Source organism: Vipera ursinii (genome assembly GCF_947247035.1).
Source record: "Vipera ursinii genome assembly, chromosome: Z".
Lineage (NCBI taxonomy): Eukaryota > Metazoa > Chordata > Lepidosauria > Squamata > Viperidae > Vipera > Vipera ursinii.
The window spans coordinates 810,431-830,231 of NC_139517.1; the positions used below are offsets into that span (position 1 = coordinate 810,431).

Genomic DNA, 19,801 nt, shown 5'->3' on the forward strand with positions numbered 1-19,801 from the left:
GACTACAGACTGATCGTCACTTACTGTTCTTCTTGCTCTGGCTTGTCATTGTTCATCAACCTGTCTTAATGGTTTTGCTTTACGTCTGTTTTGGGAAAAATAAGAGGAGGAATGGGGAGAAAAGGCAAAGTGCATGTTATCTATGCCACCTTGAAAAAATGAACCTGCTACCCCACTAGCTTAAATCCCCCAAGATTTCCCTTTCTTTCACTCTAGGTAAAGGTAAAGGTCAAGGTTCCCCCGCACACGCGTGCTAGTCGTTTCTGACTCTAGGGGCCGGTGCTCATCTCCGTTTCAAAGCCGAAGAGCCAGCGCTTGTCCGAGGACGTCTCCGTGGTCATGTGGCCGGCATGACTGGACACCAAAGGCGCACGGAACACCGTTAACTTCCCACCGGAGCGGTCCCTATTTTTCTACTTGCATTTTTACGTGCTTTCGAACTGCTAGGTTGGCAGAAGCTGGGACGAGTAACAGGCGCTCACTCTGCTACGCGGCACTCGGGATTCAACCCGCCAAACTGCCGACCTTCTGATCGACAAGCTCAGCGTCCTAATCTAATTATGTAGTCAAACCACAATCAAATCTGTTAATAGACCATCTCTTCACCATATGGCGGTACATCTCCAAGTGTGTAGCATCTGCATCGACAGAGAACTGGGACTGACCAACGTATTGGAAAAATAAGGAGAAGGTTGTTCTGTCAGCAGACTGGCTTTCTCCTTCTCCCGCCCATTTCCCATCACTGCCCTCCCAACTTCTCTTGGAGGTAAGGGGTCACAAATCCTAACAGATATTTAACACGCTTAGGCTGCCCTTCTGCGATGTCAGAATAAGGGAAAAACAAGACCAGTACAGCTAAGGTCAGCTTATGCCTGTCTCACTCACAAACTAAACAAGAGAGGAAGGGGATAGCAGCGGTCAAAAAGATATTGCAAATTCCGTATCGGGTTAGTGCTCCACAAGGCCTTCAGGTCATCCAGTCAGGAAAGAGCAGCAACCAAGCAAAAGCCATCAGACAGTGGCTGCGTTTATGAAAAGAAACGGACAGTTTTCTATACTGGTCTTTTGAAGGACGGTTTTTAGAACATTTCCCCTGAAAGAAAATGCCCCCGTAGGTTAGGATTTGTTATACAGTCAGATTCTCTGCCGTTGCCCACTGCACATCTTAGCTCCAGAGGTGAGACGCCCACTCCCCTCCTTTGGCCTTTTAGACACCTGGCTCTGCCAATTGGCCTGGGGGGAGGGGGCTCTAAGAGAGACCTGCAACCTGAGAGTGGGGGGGGGATTGAGGGCACTTTCTCCACCTCTTTTAACATCTTCCTTTTAATCTTGTTCATTGTTTTTACCTTTGCTCTTTTAACTACGTTTTTTATAGTACTATACATTTTTACAGATAGCCCTCAAAATTTCTGCTGATAAGTGAGACATTTGTTAAGTGAGTTTTGCTCAATTTTATGACCTTTCTTGCCTCAGTCACTGCAGTTGATAAGTCAGTAACCTGGTTGTTAAGTAAATCTGGCTTCCCCATTGTCAGAAGGTCGCAAAATGGGATCACGTGATCCCCTGGGACACGGCGACTGTCATAAATAAGAACCAGTTGCCAAGCATTTGAATTTTGATCACACGATCATGGGGATGGCTGTAAAGGTCGCAACTGTGAAAAATGGTCATACGGTAAGTTACTTTTTTCAGTGCCGTTGTAAATTTGAATGGTCACTGAACTGTTGTAAGTCGAGAACTACCTGTATTATAAACTGCCCAGAGTCACTTAGGTGAGATGGGCAGTGTATAAATCTGATAAATAAAAATCTGCATACTGATTACTCCTTCTCTGAAATCGTGCCATGACCTCACTCAATGGCTTCATGCAGATTTTAAACGAAATAGGGCGGGAGGATTGAGACCCACAGCGCATCAGACTGATCTAGTGGTGCCCCCAAATCCCAGCCCTGGAGGGTGGTCTACAAAAATGCCCTGGCTGATGTCACTGAAGGCCTCAGCACTAGCTTTCCTTATTGAAGCTCCCCGTGGCCCATCAGATCCCGTCCCCTGTGTGGGCCTGCATCCCGACTAAGCTGGTTAATTTCTTTCTTCTGGAGCTTTTTGTGACTGTTGCTTCTCAACAGCCTTGCCTGTCCCCACCCTCCTCGGTGTGAAAAGATCTCTCACTGTTCCCAGGATTTATGAAGTATTTGTTTATAAACGTCTGCCCTCTTATGAAAAATTTTACATCACTGAGTAACATGATCTACCATCTTGCATGCTCTTAATGGAGAAGAAATATTGGGGCTTTTTCGCCTCTTGGATAACGATTGGAAGAGATTCTTTGCAGAAATCTAGGGACAGGAGACTACAGTGGTTCTTTCTGAGCTACGTGAAAACAGGCACACATCCAAGTTAACATTTGAACCTGCAAAATCTCTCCTAATGACTGTTTAATTGGTCTACAATTCTTTGGGCTCCAGTAACAACATCCTGGCTTCCTTGTTGCAATATGTTGTTGCATGTTGGTTTATGAGCAACAGTTCTTGCCTAGCTTCCTGTTTGTTTCTGGACTCAAATTAAAGAACAGAAACCGTTTATTTTAAAAAAAGTCATTACAGACTTGGGCTTGCAAATGGACCTGCCTTGCAGCTAAGACTCATTCCGGACTGCCTTTTCCAGCTGCTCTTTGAAAGTCAAGAGGACAGCTGTCAAAGATGGTACCGCTTTTAGAACCACTCTTCCCAGATTAAGCCAAGGCCCTTCTTAATCCACCAGATGCTTCCAGAATGCTCACAATCAGGAGACGGAGATGTTCCTCTCTCCTTTTTCCATCAGCCCAAGGCCGATCCTAGGCTAGATGCCTCCAAGGAGCTCCCAAGTAGGGTATGGAGATGTTCTCTTCCAAGTGGAAGTTGAAGGCATCCGTTCTCAACCCGGAAGCAGTCTTACGTTTCAAGCCTGATAGCACCATCCCCCATGAATCCCCCGATAGCTATTCCAGATAGTGATCACCACATCTTGTAGGAATGAGCTCCACAGACTGTGCAAAGTTGAGGTCTCCTATACAGGGTCTCCTGCTTGGGCAGGTGTTTGAATAAAAAGGGGTCTTCAAATTTGGCCCTTTTAGGAGCATGCGTGCCTGGCTGAGGAATTCTGGGAGTTGAAGTTCACAAGTCCTAAAAGGGCCAAGTTTGAAGACCCCTGGAATAAAAGACCTCCAAGACCCTTTCCAACTGAGCACCTTTCCATCAAGCAGATGCCTCCAACAACAAATGGAGGTATCCCCTGCAAGTGGGACTCGAAGGCATCTGTTCCTAACATGGAGGTAGACCTGAGTCTTCAATGATGATTAAGAATAGAACTGCCCCCTATGAATTCCTCTTTAAAGCCATTTCAGATAATGGCCACCATCATGTCTTAACAGGAATGAACTACACAAATGTGAGAAGCTAAAATGAGCTCTTTTCCATCCACCTGAGGACTATCTTAGGCCAGATGCCTCCAAGCAGCTGCCAAGGAGATGTTCTTCTACAAGTGGAGCTTGGAGGCATCTGCTTCCAGCCTGGAGACCCCAGAAGTGGGGCTGGGTCTTCAGGGATGATAAGAGTAGATCTGTCCTCCACGAATCTCCCTGTAAAGCCATTCCAGATAGTAGCCACACCACATCTCACAGGAATGAAGCTCGCACACTGTGAGAAGCTAAGGCGAGCCCTGGTCTCTCAACCCAATGGTCATCCTAGACCAGATGCCTCCAAGGAGCTCCCAAAGAGGAGATGGGAATGTTCCCCTACAAAAAGTGGGGCTTGGAGGCATCTGCTCCCATCTGAATGCAGTCCTGAGTCTTCACAATTGATAGGGTAGACCTGTCCTCCATGAATCTCCTTTAAAGCCACTCCAGAGCGGCCACCATTCTTGTGGGTAGCAAAATGGTGGAATTACACAAACATGAGAACTCTCCAAGCAGGAATTTTCACCTTCATGGCTTCCTTAGTACCTTAAGGTACCTGGCGTCCTAGGTTTAAATGAAAAATATTCCATTTGAAGGTTTTTTAAGGCAAACTTTTTGTTTTTGCTAACATTTCATCCTGCTCATTTTGATCTCTACCAATAGGTTTCCCCACGAGATCTCTGAGGGATTTTCTCACAAAAAGGGGATCGAGGGAGCTTATTTTGGGGCTACTACTACTACTACTAATAAACCTTTATTGTCAAAGTACAACATGTGTACATTGAGAATAGCTGAGCCTCCCCCCCTGCTGTCTCCCCCCAACACACAGTGACAACAAACCCTCCATCCCACCACACTATGTGAGCCAACTACACCACACACCGGCCTCCCAAGTCAATTCTGCATAAGATTATGTCCCATTTAAAAGCCTACTAAAGGATCAAATGGATTTTTTTTTTGAGGATGATGCCAGAAGCCATTTTCTTGGTTGGGAACAAAAGGTTGACTCTTCCTAGTTTTCTGTTGGTTCAAATTCTAACTAAATTTTGGTGAGAAGAGCTCATGTATTAGTGAAATAAATAAAAATACAGGCAGGGAGGGACTCCTCTTAAAGCAGCGACCAGGAAAAGCCATATTTGCTGCTGAACCCAAGAAATCTTGACATGGAGCCTCATTCTGAGGTAAAAAAAAAGTGCCTGTAGGGCCTCAGGATTCCCATCCTTTTCCCTGCTGGTTTTACTGGCATTTTGTACGCAAAGACTGTAAAATTAAGAATTAAAGCGCTCTCCTGTGCGACAGGAGGGATTTTAATGTGGATTTTCGATGCTGCGGCATCCATGACAAAGCAAACCTGGCAGCTCAGTGCTTTTTCTCGCCTGTGTTTTTTTCGTGAGGTAAAATAAAAGCGCGGGGTAGACAGAAGCGGGGCTTTTGTGTCGTATTTGTGCCACAACGGCAAACTTCTCTTGTTTGCTTTAAAACTCAACATTACCTCAGTTTTTTTTTAAAAAAAAAGTTAATTTTTTCCTTTGCGCCCTTAAACTAAGGTAAAAAAAACCCCTACGAGCGAGAAGCGCGCGCACCCGCTTCTGCTCTAACGCGCAGGCGCGTCCCCAGCACGCGCCTCCGCACATCCGGGTCTCCGTTGGCCTCGAAGGGGGCGTGTCCCTCTCGCTCTCTAGCACTGAGTCATGGAATCTCAGGGACCCGCTTGTTGCACCGCAGGCTCGCGCGCCGCGCAGGCGCACAAGAGCCGAACTGAGCGGCGGAGACTATACGGCTCTTTGCAGCCTTGCGCGGTGCAATTGCGACTTTTGCGTCGGGGCTCAGGAAAAATCCCGCCCGTTTGCAACCGCTTTCCGCTACGAAAAAGGCGGTTGGCCGCCTGCTGTTTGCAAGCACACCCCCGCTGAGCCAGATGCACAGCTTGGTGGAGGGCGAGAGGTTGAGCCTCTGCGCCTAATTGGGGGTGTAAAAGATCCGAACAACACAGGGCAGTTAGGAGGCGTGGGGGGGGGCTTTAGCTAGGATTGATATAATACATTGCAAAGGGGGTACAAGCCAGTCAATCTCTAAACCTGGCTTGCAAGAACGCTCCAGCGCCCGGAAGCGTCTTTACACTTGTGGTTGCTTATCTGGAGGCGAGCAAGAGCGTGCGAGTAACGCGAAACATACCGGGAAGTAAGCGAGACAGCGGATGGCTGTGGGCGTTTTCGACTTACAACGACCCATCTTCTGCAGACCAGCCTGTGCAAAGGCGGTGTGGGCTGTAGATAATGGGGGTTGCAGTCCCAATACTTGCGCCCGGCCCTACAGCGCCCGTGCAAAGAAAAGAAGCCGAAAATCTTAAATCTACTGCGGGGGGGGGAGGGAACGGAGTGATTGCACACACGCACGCGCTTAAATTTGCTTTCCTAAGGCAGGAGGGCGGGCGCCGCCCTTCGCACATGTGCAGTGTGTATCCTGGACTCTCGAAAACTACAAGGACCAGGAGGCTTTGCGGCCCTCTCCCTTCGGGAAGCGACGCCACGTGACCCTCCACAACTGCCCATATTGGGAGCCCTTTGCTGCTGTTGTTGTTGTTTACATGTAAGGCGGAATTTGCTCCTGTTTCCTCGGTTTACGATCCAAACATCCGTCCCTGCGGCAACAAGCAAGTTTCTCTTTAGGAGACGTGAAGATCCGCTGTGGAGACTTAAATTGACGCCTGCAAAGAGGACTAGAAGCTTTAACAGACTTAGGTGGTCCTGCTCCCACCTTTATATTCTACGCAGAGAATTATTCTTTAATTATTTCCATCGTTAATAACAATAGTAAACCTTTTCCTACGAGGAATGTAAGCTTTGGACCGAAGCGACACTGTCACGGGCACGTGATAAGCCCCGCCCTCAGCAAACAAGGACCCTCGCCCACACTTTCCAGAAAATTATCTCGGAATGTTGATTGGTTAAAGACACGATATATCGCTCCTCCTATTGGTCGAAATGGGATAAAGGAGGCGGGAGTAAGGGGGGAGGTGGCTCCTGGAACGGCTTCTAGAGAAGGTTCCAATTGGCTCCGAATCCACGCCTGTGGCGACAGCCGCGAACGTCGATTGGCCGAAGCTCCGAGAAGGGGGCGCGTCTTCCTTCGGCCCCACCCCTCGCGTATATAAATCACCGTCGCAGGGGTAGCGTGCCATCGCGGGAAAGTCGTAGGCGCGAAGCGCTCTTTCTCCGGCGGCGCGGGCTTGCGCGCGCATGCGTCGCGAGCGACGGGCGGGATGTCTCTGCGCGTGCGCGTCGGCCACTGAGGCGCGCGGGCGGGAGCACTGCGGCTGCGCCGCGCGGGGCCTGCCGGGCCGGCGCTCGAGCGCGCGTCCGCACGGCGCAGGCGTAGGAGGAGCCCGCGAGGGGCGGAGCGCTGACTGAGGCGGCCGCGGAGAACCCAGCTCAGCGCCGAGGCGGCTGCCCGCACCCCGCTCGCCCGGCCAGGCATGATCGAGATGGCCACCGACAAGGAGACGTTCCTCGTCCCGGCGCCGCCGCCGCTGCTGAAGGCCCGGGGCGAGGACGGGGCGCCTCAGGAGCCGCCGCCGGCCGAAGAGCCCCAGCGCCGGGAGGAGCCGGCCTCCGAGCAGCTCCAGCGGCCCCGCAACGGCTTCCAGGCGCCCCCGCGGGCCCCGGCCGGCGGCAAGCGGCGCAACAGCTGCCACGTCGGGGGCGGCGGCGGCGGCGGCGGGGGTGGCTTCAAGCCCCCGGCCTTCAAGCGGCGGCGCCGGGTGAACTCGGAGTGCGACCCGGTGCTTCCCTCGAAGTTCCTGCTGGGCGGCAACATCTTCGACCCGCTGAACCTCAACAGCCTCCTGGACGAGGAGGTGAACCAGGCGCTGAACGCCGAGACGCCCAAGTCGTCGCCGCTGCCGGCCAAGGGCCGCGACCCGGTGGAGATCCTCATCCCCAAGGACATCACCGACCCGCTCAGCCTCAACAACGCCCAGGAGGACCCGCCCGTGCTGGCCTCGCCCCTCAAGGCCGGGCGCAAGCGACACCGCCACCGGGGCAACCAGCGGGCCGTGGCGGGCTCGGAGGGGCCCGGCAAGCCCCCCGCCGCCCCTTCCTGCAAGTCGTGCCAGAAGGCCTGCAACGGGACCACCCCGCAGCCCTACGAACTCAACACCGCCATCAACTGCAGGGACGAGGTGGTCCCGCTGCTGCTGGAGGGCGAGGAGCTGCCCCCCGCCCAGCAGAACTCCGGGAGCTCCGCCCCCTCTTGCCCTTCCTCCACCTCTTCAAGTGCCGGGAGTCGCCACCACCATCACCACCACCACCACCACCGCAAAAGGCGCAGGACTTGTAGCAAATCCGAAGGGTCCGGTGGCAGCCGGCAGCAGGGGAGCGGCCACCTGTCCGGGGAGCAGCCCGGCCGGAGCAGCCCGGAGCAGGGGCCGAGCGTGCCCCCCCGCAGCCGTCACCCCCAGGCTTCGTCCATGCATCAACCGCAGCCTCGCCGGGCCGAGCGCCACAAGTTCCAGTACGGCAACTACTGCAAGTACTATGGGTACCGCAACCCCGACTGTGAAGACGTTCGGCTACGGGCCATGAAGCCGGAGTGGTTCCGAGGCCGAGAGGTGCTGGACATTGGATGCAACGTGGGCCACCTGACCTTAAGCGTGGCCAAGAAGTGGGGCCCGGCCCGAATGGTGGGGCTGGACATTGACGGGGCCCTGATTCATTCGGCTCGGCAGAATATCCGCCACTACCTTTCCGAGGAGATGCAGGAAGAGCAGCAGCAGCAGCAGAGGCCCCAGGACAGTCACGGCGAGGGCGAGGCGGGTACCCCAGCCAAGAAAACCTTTCCTGCCTCTCTCATGGCCAGCCGGGGTCCAATTGCTGCGCCCAGGGTGCCCCAGGACGGGGTTGATGCAGCGGTCTTCCCTAACAATGTGATCTTTGTTAAGGTGAGTGTGAGAGAGGCCCGGTGTGGCCCTCCCTGGAAACTCCTTCAGCTTCCCCGTGTGTGGAGGGGTCCTCAGCCATTCTACGGTAGGCCCTTGCCGGTGAATGGCTGAGGATGGGCACTTAACAGGTGAGGGTGGGGGGCAAATGAGGCCACGAAAAGGGGCTTTTGGAGGTGGGGGCTTTGAGTTCGGGGCTGCAAAGGGCTTGAGGTGAGGGGAATTTGTGACAACCCATAACCAGCAGGGTCAGGTGGCCTTTCTGGTGCCCAGGGGGGAGAAGGAAAATCCTGCCTCAAGGGAAGGGTGATGAGGCTGCTGTCAAGATTCCCACCCCACCCCCAGCAAATCCAGGGCAGCGAGGCCTGGGGGAGATGCTGAGAAGCTGGGGAAGGGGCCTTGTGAGGGTGGGGGGGATGAAGTGGACCTTGGAGAATGGGAAGGGAGGGGGTCTGCTTCTTTCCAGTTCAAAGATGTGTATTGTATTCTGCTTCCTCTTGGGGGCATCCTATTGGCCGAGGGTTTGAGGAAATTGAAAGGGGAGCCTCCCCCATAGCTCCCCGCATGAATTTGGGGAGGGTCCCCAGGAGCCCCTCAGTACCAGCTTTGCTCTGGGCAAGGGGCGGATTCTGCTGGGAGGGAGCGCTTGCTGCATGTGCGTTGAGCAGGCTTCAATCTCAAGCCCCATGGGGGTTGGCTTCCAAGAGGCAATTTCCCCCCCCCCATTTCTTGGAAATTGGAGGCAATTTGGGGTGCCCACCCCTTCCCACGCAGGCAGAGGTAAGCTTCGCTCTGTTCCCCACCCCCCACCCCGCTTTTCTTTGGGTACAGCGACTGTGAACAAGTGGCCTGGCCTGAAGGGGGAAGTAACTGGGAGGCAGAATGAGAGCTGGAATTCAGTTGAAACCACACACACACACACACACACACACACACACACACACACAGAGCTGCCATGCTTCCTTCTCTTTGGCCTGGATGAACCTAAAGTGGAGCCCCAGGAGCTCCTGGGGGGGGGGAAGAGAGCAAGGGAGGAGATGACCTTGGCCAAGATAGGCAGAGGAACCCTTTACTCTAGCAAAGGGGGGGGCTGAAATGTTCTAGTGTCCGGATAACAGGTGGGCAAACCCCCCCCCCCAATTCACTGAAGATGAAGAAGTGGGGGGAGGAGCAGAGCCCAATCAGATTTTCAAGATTCTGCTACAGGTAATTCTCAGGTTAAGGACCGCCACTCAGCCCAAAATTTACATTGCTATAAGCGGAAGTTTTCTTGAATTTTGCCCCCTTTGGCGACTTCCCTTGCCAAAATTGTCACGCGAATCGCTGCAGTTAAGTGAGTAGCGTGGTTGTTAAAGTGAGTCCGGCTTCACCTGTGGACTTGGTTTGCCAGGAGGTCGCAAAAGGGGGAATCGCGTGATCCTGCGGGCGTTGCCACAGTTCTTTAAGTGGAAAAGAAAATGGTCGCAAGTCACTTCTTTCCCAGTGCTGCGGTAACTTCAAGTGGTCACTAAATGAATTGTTGCAAGTCGAGGACTACCTGTATGGTAAGCCTTGTCTATAAAAGCAGTCCTTGGAGCCCGGCCTGCCTGCAGGGGCTGAGCCCTCTTCCCCCGTCTGCCTGGTGAGCGTAAAGGCAGAGGAGAGTGGCCTTTGGGGGGGGGAGTCCTCGGGAACCCCCCTGCCTCATAAGAAGCCTAGGATCGCCCCTTTGAGGCTGGCGTGGCCTTGCCAAACCTGAGGCCTGAGTGTTCCACGATCCCGCTTGCCGGCCCTCGGCTCCTTCCTCAGGGAAGAGGCTTCTACCAGGTCTGTTGGGTTTAGTAAAAAAATGAGGCGCAGCTGATCCCCCCCCCTTTCCTGGCTCTCCAGCCCAAGGCTCAGGGTTGCCGGCTTGGAGGGAGGGAGTCTGAGCCGCAGCTGGAGCCCTGGCAGCTGTGCTGGTCTCAAGGTCGCAAAGCGGGCTGTGCCGTCCTGGCTCCTCCAGCAAGAACCTTGAGGCGCGGTCCCCCAGATCGGTCTCCCAAGGCCTTGCAGTCACTCCACTGGGACTCTTCCCCCATCTTCTTTCGTGGCCTCTGCAGGTCCACAGGTGGGAGAGACACGGGGAGCCCCTTTTTCCCCACTGGGTGGGTGGCTGTGGCCCTGATCTACCCTTCCAGGGATTGGGTCCCGCAAGGACGCATTTGTAGTGGAGAATATTCCTCGCTCGGGGGTGGAAGGGTGGATTTTGGCCGGGGTTTGTTGTCTGAGCTTGCCTTTTTGCTCCCGGGTGCTTCGTCGTCAAGCTAGGCTCCAAAAGGACTTTGGGGGACCCCCTGCAGTCATGTGATTTGCATTCGAACGCTTGGCACTTAACTCACATTTCTGACGGTTGCAGTGTCCCGGGGTCACACCATTACTCTTTTGCGGCCTTCTGACAACCAAAGTCAAGGGAGAAGGCAGATTCACTTAACCAGGTTACTAAACGACTGCAGTGGTTCACCCAAGCAACGTGGCCAGGAAAGGTGTAAAATGGGGCAAAACTCCCCCAACAGCTGTCTGGCTTAGCAATATGAATTTTGGGCTCAATTCTGGTTGTAAGTTGAAGACCACCTGTACCGGGGGCCCAAGGCAGGCTGGCCCTGACAGGCCTTAGCTAGCAAGTTTTCCAGAACCCACCACGGGTAGGACAAGAACATATGTGGCTAAAAGGTAAAGGTTCCCCCGCACATGTGTGCTAGTCGTTTCCGACTCTAGGGGCCGGTGCTCAGCTCTGTTTCAAAGCCGAAGAGCCAGCGCTTGTCCGAGGACGTCTCCGTGGTCATGTGGCCGGCATGACTAGACGCCAAAGGCGCACGGAACGCTGTTACCTTCCCACCGGAGTGGTCCCTATTTTTCTACTTGCATTTTTACGTGCTTTTGAACTGCTAGGTTGGCAGAAGCTGGGACGAGTAACAGGCGCTCGGGATTCGACCCGCCAAACTGCCGACCTTCTGATTTACAAACTCAGCATCTTAACCCACTGAGCCACCGCATCCCTAAAACACTCGTTGCATTGGCCGGGAATCGAACCCGGGCGTCCCGTTCTACCACTGAACCACCAATGCACCCTTTGAACCACCAATGCACCGTGTGGCTAGGCTACAGTTAATCACGTTTTGTTTGATTAGGTGGCTTTCTTAATAGACGGTGGGAATGCAGCAAACGTAATAGATCTTGACTTCAGCAAAGGGGCAGGAAAGAGCTGGCTGGGGAATTCTGGGAGTTGAAGTCCACAGGTTGGGAGGTCTCTGTCCTAAAGAGACAGACCCGGCTCAGAATTAAGAATGGAAAACCCACGGGGGGGGGGGGCTCTGGGGGTGGGAAGTCTTTGGGAGCCTTGCTCGTTGAGCAGGATCCCCTCAGCACGCTGGTGACGTCTGGGTGGGCAGCTTTTCCCTGCCTGGCCCAGAGACGCTGAATCGTGTGTGGGGGAGGGGTGTAGCACATGGGGCAGAGCCTCTCCCCCGAGGGGTCAACTGGAGCTGAGCCCACCCCCAAGTCCAGCAGCAGACCAACCCTCCGGCTTCCTCGGCAGGGCAACTACGTCCTGGACCGGGATGAGCTGCTGGAAGCTCAGAAGCCGGAGTACGACGTGATCCTCTGCCTGAGCGTCACTAAGTGGGTGCAGCTGAACTGGGGCGACGAGGGGCTGAAGCGCCTCTTCAAACGCATCTACCGCCACCTTCGGCCCGGCGGGGTCCTGGTCCTGGAGCCCCAGGCCTGGTCCTCCTACAAGAAGAGGAAGAACCTGACGGTGAGTGAGGGGCCGGCTCGGCCCCCGGGGGTGGGTGGGAAGGGTCTTCACGCAGCGAGGGAGCAGCGACCCCTCGCTGCGCACTCACCTGTGCCAGGGCTAGGCCCCGGGGGGGGGTGCAGCTTCAGCAGGGGTGGGCTCCCACTCGCCTGGCGTCCGCAGAGGCGGGCAGGGGCCGCCTTGCCAGCTGGTGCAAATCCTGCCCCCTCCCTCCCCCAGGAGACGATATCCAGGCACTTCCACCGGATCAAGCTGAAGCCTGACCAGTTCCCCCCCTACCTGACCTCCTCCGAAGTGGGCTTCTCCAGCTACGAACTGGTGGCCATGCCCAGGAACACCCCGAAAGGTGGGTGGGCGCGGGGGCAAGGGACGGGCCGAGACAGCCCCAAGCAAAAGGGCTAGGGGCTTGGAGGGTGGGGGTCCTCCCGCAGATGCCAGGGCGGCACCCTCCGGAATTGGCAGCGGGGGGGGTGGGGGGTGAGGTGCTGGGTTGGCACCAGGGGGCCGAGGGCGTGCTCAGTTGTGGAAGCTCACACGAATGTGGAGCCAGGATCTGTCTTGGCCCAACTCGCAAGAGAGGGGGGGGGCAATACCTGCCTGGCAAGAAAGACCCTTGAGCTGCACATGGCTGGGGAGGCCGGTCCTCCCCGTCCCCCCCCCCCCCGCAAGGCCACTGAGCTCCTGCTAATCTGGACAGCCCAGCCAGAGAGAAGCCCCCCTGGATTTCAAAGTGAGAACCCCCCCCCCCCACACACACACACACACCTGGGCTCTCCCAAGCCTCTCTGGCGCCAGCTGCAGACTTGGGACACACACACACACACACACACACACTCATCAGCAGAATCTTTAATACAAGTCATGGAGGAGGCGCCCAGCACTCTAATCTGGAGCTCGCTCACACACACACACACACACACACACACACACACACACACACACGCGCCTGGAGTCTGCCATGTTCTTCCCTGCCATCCCAAAGGGGCAACTGCTGGGGACTGAAACTTTTCAAAGAGGAAATGCACCCTGCGCCCCCCCCCCCCAGACATGGGCTCCTGTGGGGACGCTCCAGGAGGACGGCTGACATCTCCCCCCCCCCATCTGCCTGCTGGCAATTGACCAAGATGCATGCGGGGGGGGCTGCCCTACCTGCAGGCCCCGCAGCCCCCACCAACAGCCCTCTTTCTGCTCTTCCCCCTCCCCTCCAGGATTCCAGCGCCCCATCTATCTCTTCCACAAGGGCCACTCCGGGGCCCACTGAAGAGCCTGGCCGGACCTGGAGGGCCTCCCCGGCTGCCGCCGCCCCTTCCTCTTTTCTCCATGTGCCACGGCTGCTTCTCCAGGGGTGGGGGCGGCCGGACTAGCCCCCCCCCCACTGATGAATGTCGGCGTCTTCTAAAGGCAGAGGGCCAGCGAGGTACAAACGGGCGATGGATTTTGGAGCTGCCCGGCCTGGCCTTGCCAAAAGAGCCCGGGGGGGGGGGCAGAGCAGCTCTTCTGGGACCCTCCGGCAGCTCAGCCTGATGGGGAGGGGCAGGAACCATGGCGGATGGGGGGGGTTGAGACACAAGCCTTGCCCAGGATGGGGCCTCTCTGCAAGCGAAGTGAACAGTTTTCCCTCCCCCCCAGGCAAAAAAAAGATCTACCCAGGCTGCTCATGTGCCCCCCCCTCAAGCTCCTTTTATTTTCAGGTGGGGGAGGGGTAACCAGACACATTCTGCTCCATCAAAAAAGCCTGGGTGGGTGAAAGGGTGCCCCCTCCCCCCCCCAGGGAGAATGACAGCATGGCAGCCAGTCTGGTTCTTAACTGCATCGCCATCTCTCCTCAGGAAAAGGGGGGGGGGTGCTTCATTGGTCCTGCAGCACTGGGGGGGGGGGCAAGAGGCTCAGTTCCAGGGGGCTCAGCTGATCTGCGAGTCCTCTGCCCAGAGCACCCCCCACCCTTTTTTTTTTGCAATGGGAATAAAGATGTAACGCCCACCAGGCCAGCTGTGCCCCCCCCATGAAAAAGCCCCCCTCCTCCCAGCCCTGAGCTGCCTGCCGGAGGGTCAAAAAGAGCCCCCCCCAAAATAACCTTGTAGAAGTAAAGTGATCTTGTTTGAACGGAGTTTTATCTTTTAAAAAAAGTTGATTTTATATATATATATATATGTATATGTATATATATATATATATAAAAAAAATAAAAGCTTTACAGATTATTACCCGCTGTTGTGCCAATCTCTGAAGAAAAGGAGGGAGGGGGACCAGGCACGGGGCGCCGAAGCAAAGCTCTGCTAGTGAAAAAATAAATCTCTCCCCTGCGCACAGGCAGTCCTCAACTTACAACGGTTTAGTGACTGGGGACCGTTTTTTCACACAACTGTTACAGCACCCCCACAGTCAGGTGACCAAAGCGCTGGGCAGTTGACTTGCATTTATGACGGCTGCAAGAGTCCTGGGATCACGTGACTCCCCCCCCCTTTTGAGACCTTCCGACAAAGTCAACGGGGAGGCCAGATTCATTTTACAATTGTGGTGGGAAAGGTCGTAAAACGGGGCTCATTTAGTGGAACTTTGGGCCACCTGTACTTGGGGGTTGGGGGGTCAGTCCTTCTGGCGGCAAAGCGAAAAACCACACCATCCACGGGCAGTTACAGTTTATGTATAAAACGTCACCGGATTTGTGTGTGTGTGTGTGTGTCGGGGGGTGGGGTGGGAATGAGGGGTGCTTGTGCATGAACAGCCAGCCCAAGGAGGAGGAGGAGGAGGAGGAGGCCGAAGTCCGTCTCCGGCCTTCCTCAGCTCGCCCACTGCTGCAGCTTCCGGTACATCAGGAAGGTGGTGGCCGGGTGGCGCCTCTGGGCCTGCAGCTTCAGGGGGGGCAGCCCCCCCACCTCCAAGAAGGGGGTCTCCGTGAACAGCTCCTCTGGCCGATAAAACGCCATCAAGTCGGGCCCTTCACCAGCCGCTTCCTGGAACAGAGGCGGGGAGGTTTGCGGGGGACAGAGTCGGGGGCACGCCGGTCAAGCTCACCGCCATCTGAGCCCACCATCACCTAGTGGATGGCGGACAAAGCCCCTCCCCAGAGACACCCGCTGCACCCACCCCGGGCACGTGCACCCACCCCGAGGCGCTGCCAAGGGGACACCCACCTTTCTGTCCCCAGCCTGGTGCTGGACAAGGGCGAGTCTCTCCTGCCCGGCCGAGCTGAGCAGTTCGTCGGCCGGCACCTGCAGGCTGATGAGGCCCCGGTAGAGCTGCTGGTCCCGGGGAATGTTCAGCCCTGGAAGAGCGGGCAGCGTGGGTGGGTGGCAGTGGAGGGCCACTTTTTGCAAAGGGAAAGCTGTAATGGGCCTATTACAAGCCATTGGGGGGGGCTGAAGTGCCCCAAAGAATGTGATAGGCCAGGAGTAAGCAAGCTTGGCTTTTTTATGACTCGTGGACTTCAACTCCCAGAATTCCCTGGGTGTAATGCATTCCTTTTGATAGGTGTGCCCATTGTGGCCTGTTTACTCTCTTGTAATCCCTTCCTCTGCAATCTCTCCACTCTAGGAAGCAGGAGAGAAAAATAAACCAGGCATGGCTGGCTCAGGAATTCTGGGAGTTGAAGTCCACGAGTCATAAAAGAGCCAAGGTTGCCTACCCCTGCGATAGACCCTCCTCCCCTAATGCAGGCAGTCCTCAACTTACAACAGTTTAAAGTTACAATGGCAGAGAAAAAAGTGACTTATGACCGTTTTTCACACTTGTGACAGTCACAGTCACATGATCAAAATTCGGGCAATTGGCAACCGACTCACATTTATGACGCAGTGCCCCGGGGTCGAGGTTCACTTTTAAGGACCGTGGCAAGGAAATGGGGCAAAATCCATTTATTTATTTATTTTATTTATTTTTGGGACTTATAATTTATTTTTAAGCCATTTAACAAATATCTCCCTTAACAACATAAATTTTGGGCTGAACTGTGGCCGTAACTCAAGGACCGCCTGTAATGATTTAACCCAACGCATACGGCCGCTGCCCACTTGGCCTGTGCCCCCGGGCTGCGACTCCCAGGGTGTCCGGGCACTCTGGGAACGGCCCCTCGGGCGGCTCAGCTGCCCACCCCCGGGGCGCCCCTTCCCGCTTACTCACCCTCGCCCACGCGAGCGTCCGCGGCGCACCGAGCCACGAAGGAGCGCTGCACCAGCCGCTCGGCCGCCTGCCGGGCGTCGAAGGGCCGCTCGCGCGCGGCCCGCACCTCGGCGCCCAGGGCCAGGCTGCTGTGGGGCAGCGGGGCGCCCAGCGGGCGGGGGGCGGGCGGCCCCCGGGGCTCCCTCCTCGCCGGCCCGGAGGCGCCCTGCGGCTCCTCTCTCTGCGCTGCCATCCGGAAGCGGACCTGCCGGGGGAGAAAGAGCGCGGCGTTTCCCCACGGGAGCCCCCGGCCCACCCTCCGCAGGGAGCAGCCTCGGCTTGGGTGGGCCCCTCGAGGCCATCCAGTCGAGTCCTCGCGCGGGGCAGTAATCCCAAGAGGAACGAGCGGAGGCTCCGGGAAGGGAAGGGAAGGGAAGGGGCCGTCCGCACCACCCACCCTCCCCGCCCCCCCGATGCTCCCCTCCCCCCTTACGCGTCTGGGGCCCGTCTTCTCCTGGGGCTCCCGCCGCAGGATGCCGCCTCCGGCTCTGGCCGGGCCGCTCCGCTCCGGGGTGAGCGCCACGGCGGGGTCCGGGCTGCGGCAGGGCGAGGGCGGCGGGCGCGGGGTGGGCGCCGCGCAAGGGAGGCTCTCCCGGGGCGCCGCGGGAAGCGCGCCGGCCATGGCGGGAGGGAGGCGGGCCGCGAGCTCCGGGTGCAAGCTCCCCTTAGTCGCAGCAGCAATCCCGGCGCTGGCCGCGGATTAGGGGGGCTGTAGTCCTGCAAACCGCCTGCAGCGCCGCTTTCCCGGGGCGGGCGGTTTCCAGGCGCCCTCGGCAGCTGCCGCCGCCGGCGGTTTCCAGGCTCCCCCTTCGCTTAGCTTTTCCAGGCACAAGCGCGCTTTCGCCTTCCCGTCCTCTCAACGGTCTTCCCCGAGTGGCGGCTCCGGGACGCGCCGATCCCCACTTTTTCCGACCCTCCGCCGCGCTCCGCTTGTCTTCGCCGCCTCCGCCGCTCCGAAGCAAGAGGGCGTCGCTCCGCTTCTCGTCGCCGCCGCCTCCGAAGTCTCGCTTTCCATCCAAGATGGCGTCCGATCTGAAAGTGCCCTATTCAAAAGCCGGGCAGGCTATAGAGTAGCGCAGTCCAGGAAGGTTCTTTCCGCCCAGGTGGAGAAAGGCAAAGAGCTCGCTTCCGCCACGGAGACGCCAAATCCTAGAGCGGCGTCGAGAGAAGGGACGGCTATTTTGGCCGCCACGCCGAATGCCGTAATGTCGTCACCACAGAGGTGGGCCGAAGGGCGGGGCCAGCGGGAGACGTTTTTTTCTGGATACGTCACGGCCGCTCGGGGTGAGGTGGGGGAAGAGCTGCGCTTGCGCACCGGCGCCTCAAAAATGGGCGGGGCCGTTTTGGCTCAGCTTGCGCACTTTTAAGGTCTGCGGACTTCAGTTCCTGGGGGATTCTGGGAATTGAAGTCCTCAGGCCTTAAAAGTCGCCAGGTTTGAGAAACGTTGTTTTGAAAGCCTATGGAGAGTCTCAGCCATTTTTTAAAAGGCTCGGTTAAAGAGGAAGCGGTGCAAATGCAGCAACACCGCCCCCCCCCCCGTTTCCAGGAACCCTTGGCGCTTTGTACCGAATCGCTGGGATTCTCCCCCCGTGCTGGTTGTGGAGCATGGGACGCGAGGCTGGGCAAGGTTGTGCTAGATGCCCCGCGGAGGAAGAAGGCGCTCTGGAAAGAGCTCAGCGGGGAATCCCTACGCACAGTGTTTCCAAACCTTAGGAACTTGAAGATGCGTGGAGTTCAACTCCCAGAATTCCCCAGCCAGCATAGCTGGCTGGGGAATTCTGGAAGTTGAAGTCCACGCATCTTCAAGTTCCTGAAGGTTGGGAAACGCTGAACTAGACAACCCCCCACCCCCCATCTTCCCCAGCCGGGAATCTGACGGATGCCGAAGGCGAGGAAGCCCCCGTGGGCTCCATTCCAGCTGTGCCCCCCCTTTAAAGCAGGAGCCCCGCTCTTTGCACAGGGCGCCCTTGGCACACGATGTCCACTCGCGGGGTGGGTGGGGTGGAGCGGGGGGGCCCGAGGGAGCCCCTGCCCCCCCCCCCGGCTGCCAGGAAGAGCGATCGCTTCGGGGCTGCTGGACGAGGTCTCCCCCCACCCCTTCCCTCCCCAGGGGAGGAAATGCCTCGGCCGCTGCCAGGCATCCTTCTGCGCGCTTATTGTTCTTCCCCAACTGCAGCGGAAAGCGGGATCAGAGGGGAGCGGCGGGGAGGGGGGGCGCTCGGGTGGGACTCGGGGGTCCTCTGCGGGGGGGGGAGACGGCGGGAGCGATCCCGCGGCTCGGGCTTTGCCCCTCCAGTCTCGCCCGCCCTTTGCAAAGAAAACGCCCCAGGCGCACAAGGCCTCCTGGCGGGGAGGGGGGGGGGAGATTCCCCTTTCCAAAACGGGGAGAGGGGGGCGCAATCCTACGCATCTGCAAGGTGGGGCAGAGGTTACCCTCCCTCCCTCCCTCCCCAGGGCTTAACGCAGGGTTTGCCGGCAGGGGGGATTCTGGGAATTGAAGTCCACCCTTCTTCAAAGCCAAGCCAAGTTGGCCAGGTGGAACCGGGATCTCGAGTGACGTCACGCCGACTGGCTTCCCTAGCGACCCCCCCCCCATCCGCTCCCCCTGGCAGAGGCGAGCCGGGCCGCTTTCAGCTGCTGCCAAAGCAAACCGCGGCCGTCCGGCGGGGACGCCGCTGGCGCGCAACGGCTGCTCGGACGGGCGCAAGTCTGCGCTTCCCCCGACGGTGCCCGACGGGGCGGCTCTTCACCCGCTGCGGGCCTGGCGAGGCGGCTGGGATTTCCCGGGTTGGGGAATCCACCTACCCCCCCCCTCCCGCCATGGAAAGCGGGGAACAAAAGATTCCCCAAGTTTGGAGAAAGACCCGCGCGGAGGGGAGGGGGCGGGCAGCGGGGGTGTGGGGTGGGGAAGCTGACAACTCGGGCCTTGGGAGCAGGGGACGATGGGACTAGTAGTGCAATGCACCTGGACACGGGGGAGGGGGAGATAAGGGGGAGGAAAGGAGGTCCGGAGGAGGAGGAGGGGGCGCCTTTGTGAAGGGGGGGCGCGATCTGCGTTTCGTCCCATTGTCTAGCGCAGCGTTTCCCAACCTTAGGAACTTGAAGATGCGTGGACTTCAACTCCCAGAATTCCCCAGCCAGCTATGCTGGCTGGGGAATTCTGGGAGTTGAAGTCCACGCATCTTCAAGTTCCTAAGGTTGGGAAACGCTGGTCTAGCGCAGACAGCCCTCCCTCTCCCCTTTCCCCCCACCCGAAGGGAGCGGGCGGGGGTCCTCGTTGGCACCTTCACAGCCCCAGCAGCCCCTTCCCTCCCTCCCTCTTTCCCCAATCCGTTTGCCAACTCCTGCTGGAGGGGCCGGGAGAGACGCTAAGCATCGCTGCAGAGAAAAGCTAAATGGAGATATTCAAAACATGCAGAGAGGGCTGACAGATGAGGAACATCTGGACAGACTGTCGGGCAAGCTCCCCACCACACCCCCCCCTCCCCATCCAGTTCC

The 19,801-nt window shown here is 57.4% G+C and overlaps 2 protein-coding genes across 2 annotated transcripts; one reads left to right on the forward strand and one right to left on the reverse strand.

Moving 5' to 3' along the window:
• The first annotated feature begins 6,624 nt into the window (after positions 1-6,624).
• On the forward strand, positions 6,625-14,637 carry MEPCE (methylphosphate capping enzyme). Its single transcript, XM_083376860.1, has 4 exons — positions 6,625-8,372; positions 11,926-12,144; positions 12,364-12,490; positions 13,353-14,637. The coding sequence occupies exons 1-4, from the start codon at positions 6,909-6,911 to the stop codon at positions 13,403-13,405; spliced, it is 1,863 nt and encodes a 620-aa protein (XP_083232986.1). The 5' UTR covers positions 6,625-6,908; the 3' UTR covers positions 13,406-14,637.
• A 131-nt stretch (positions 14,638-14,768) lies between these two features.
• PPP1R35 (protein phosphatase 1 regulatory subunit 35) lies at positions 14,769-17,334 on the reverse strand. Its single transcript, XM_083376865.1, has 4 exons — positions 16,736-17,334; positions 16,264-16,507; positions 15,279-15,409; positions 14,769-15,098 (listed from the first exon to the last, which is right to left on the reverse strand). Exons 1-4 carry the CDS (start codon positions 16,922-16,924, stop codon positions 14,925-14,927), a joined length of 738 nt encoding a protein of 245 aa, XP_083232991.1. The 5' UTR covers positions 16,925-17,334; the 3' UTR covers positions 14,769-14,924.
• Between the last annotated feature and the right edge of the window lie 2,467 nt (positions 17,335-19,801).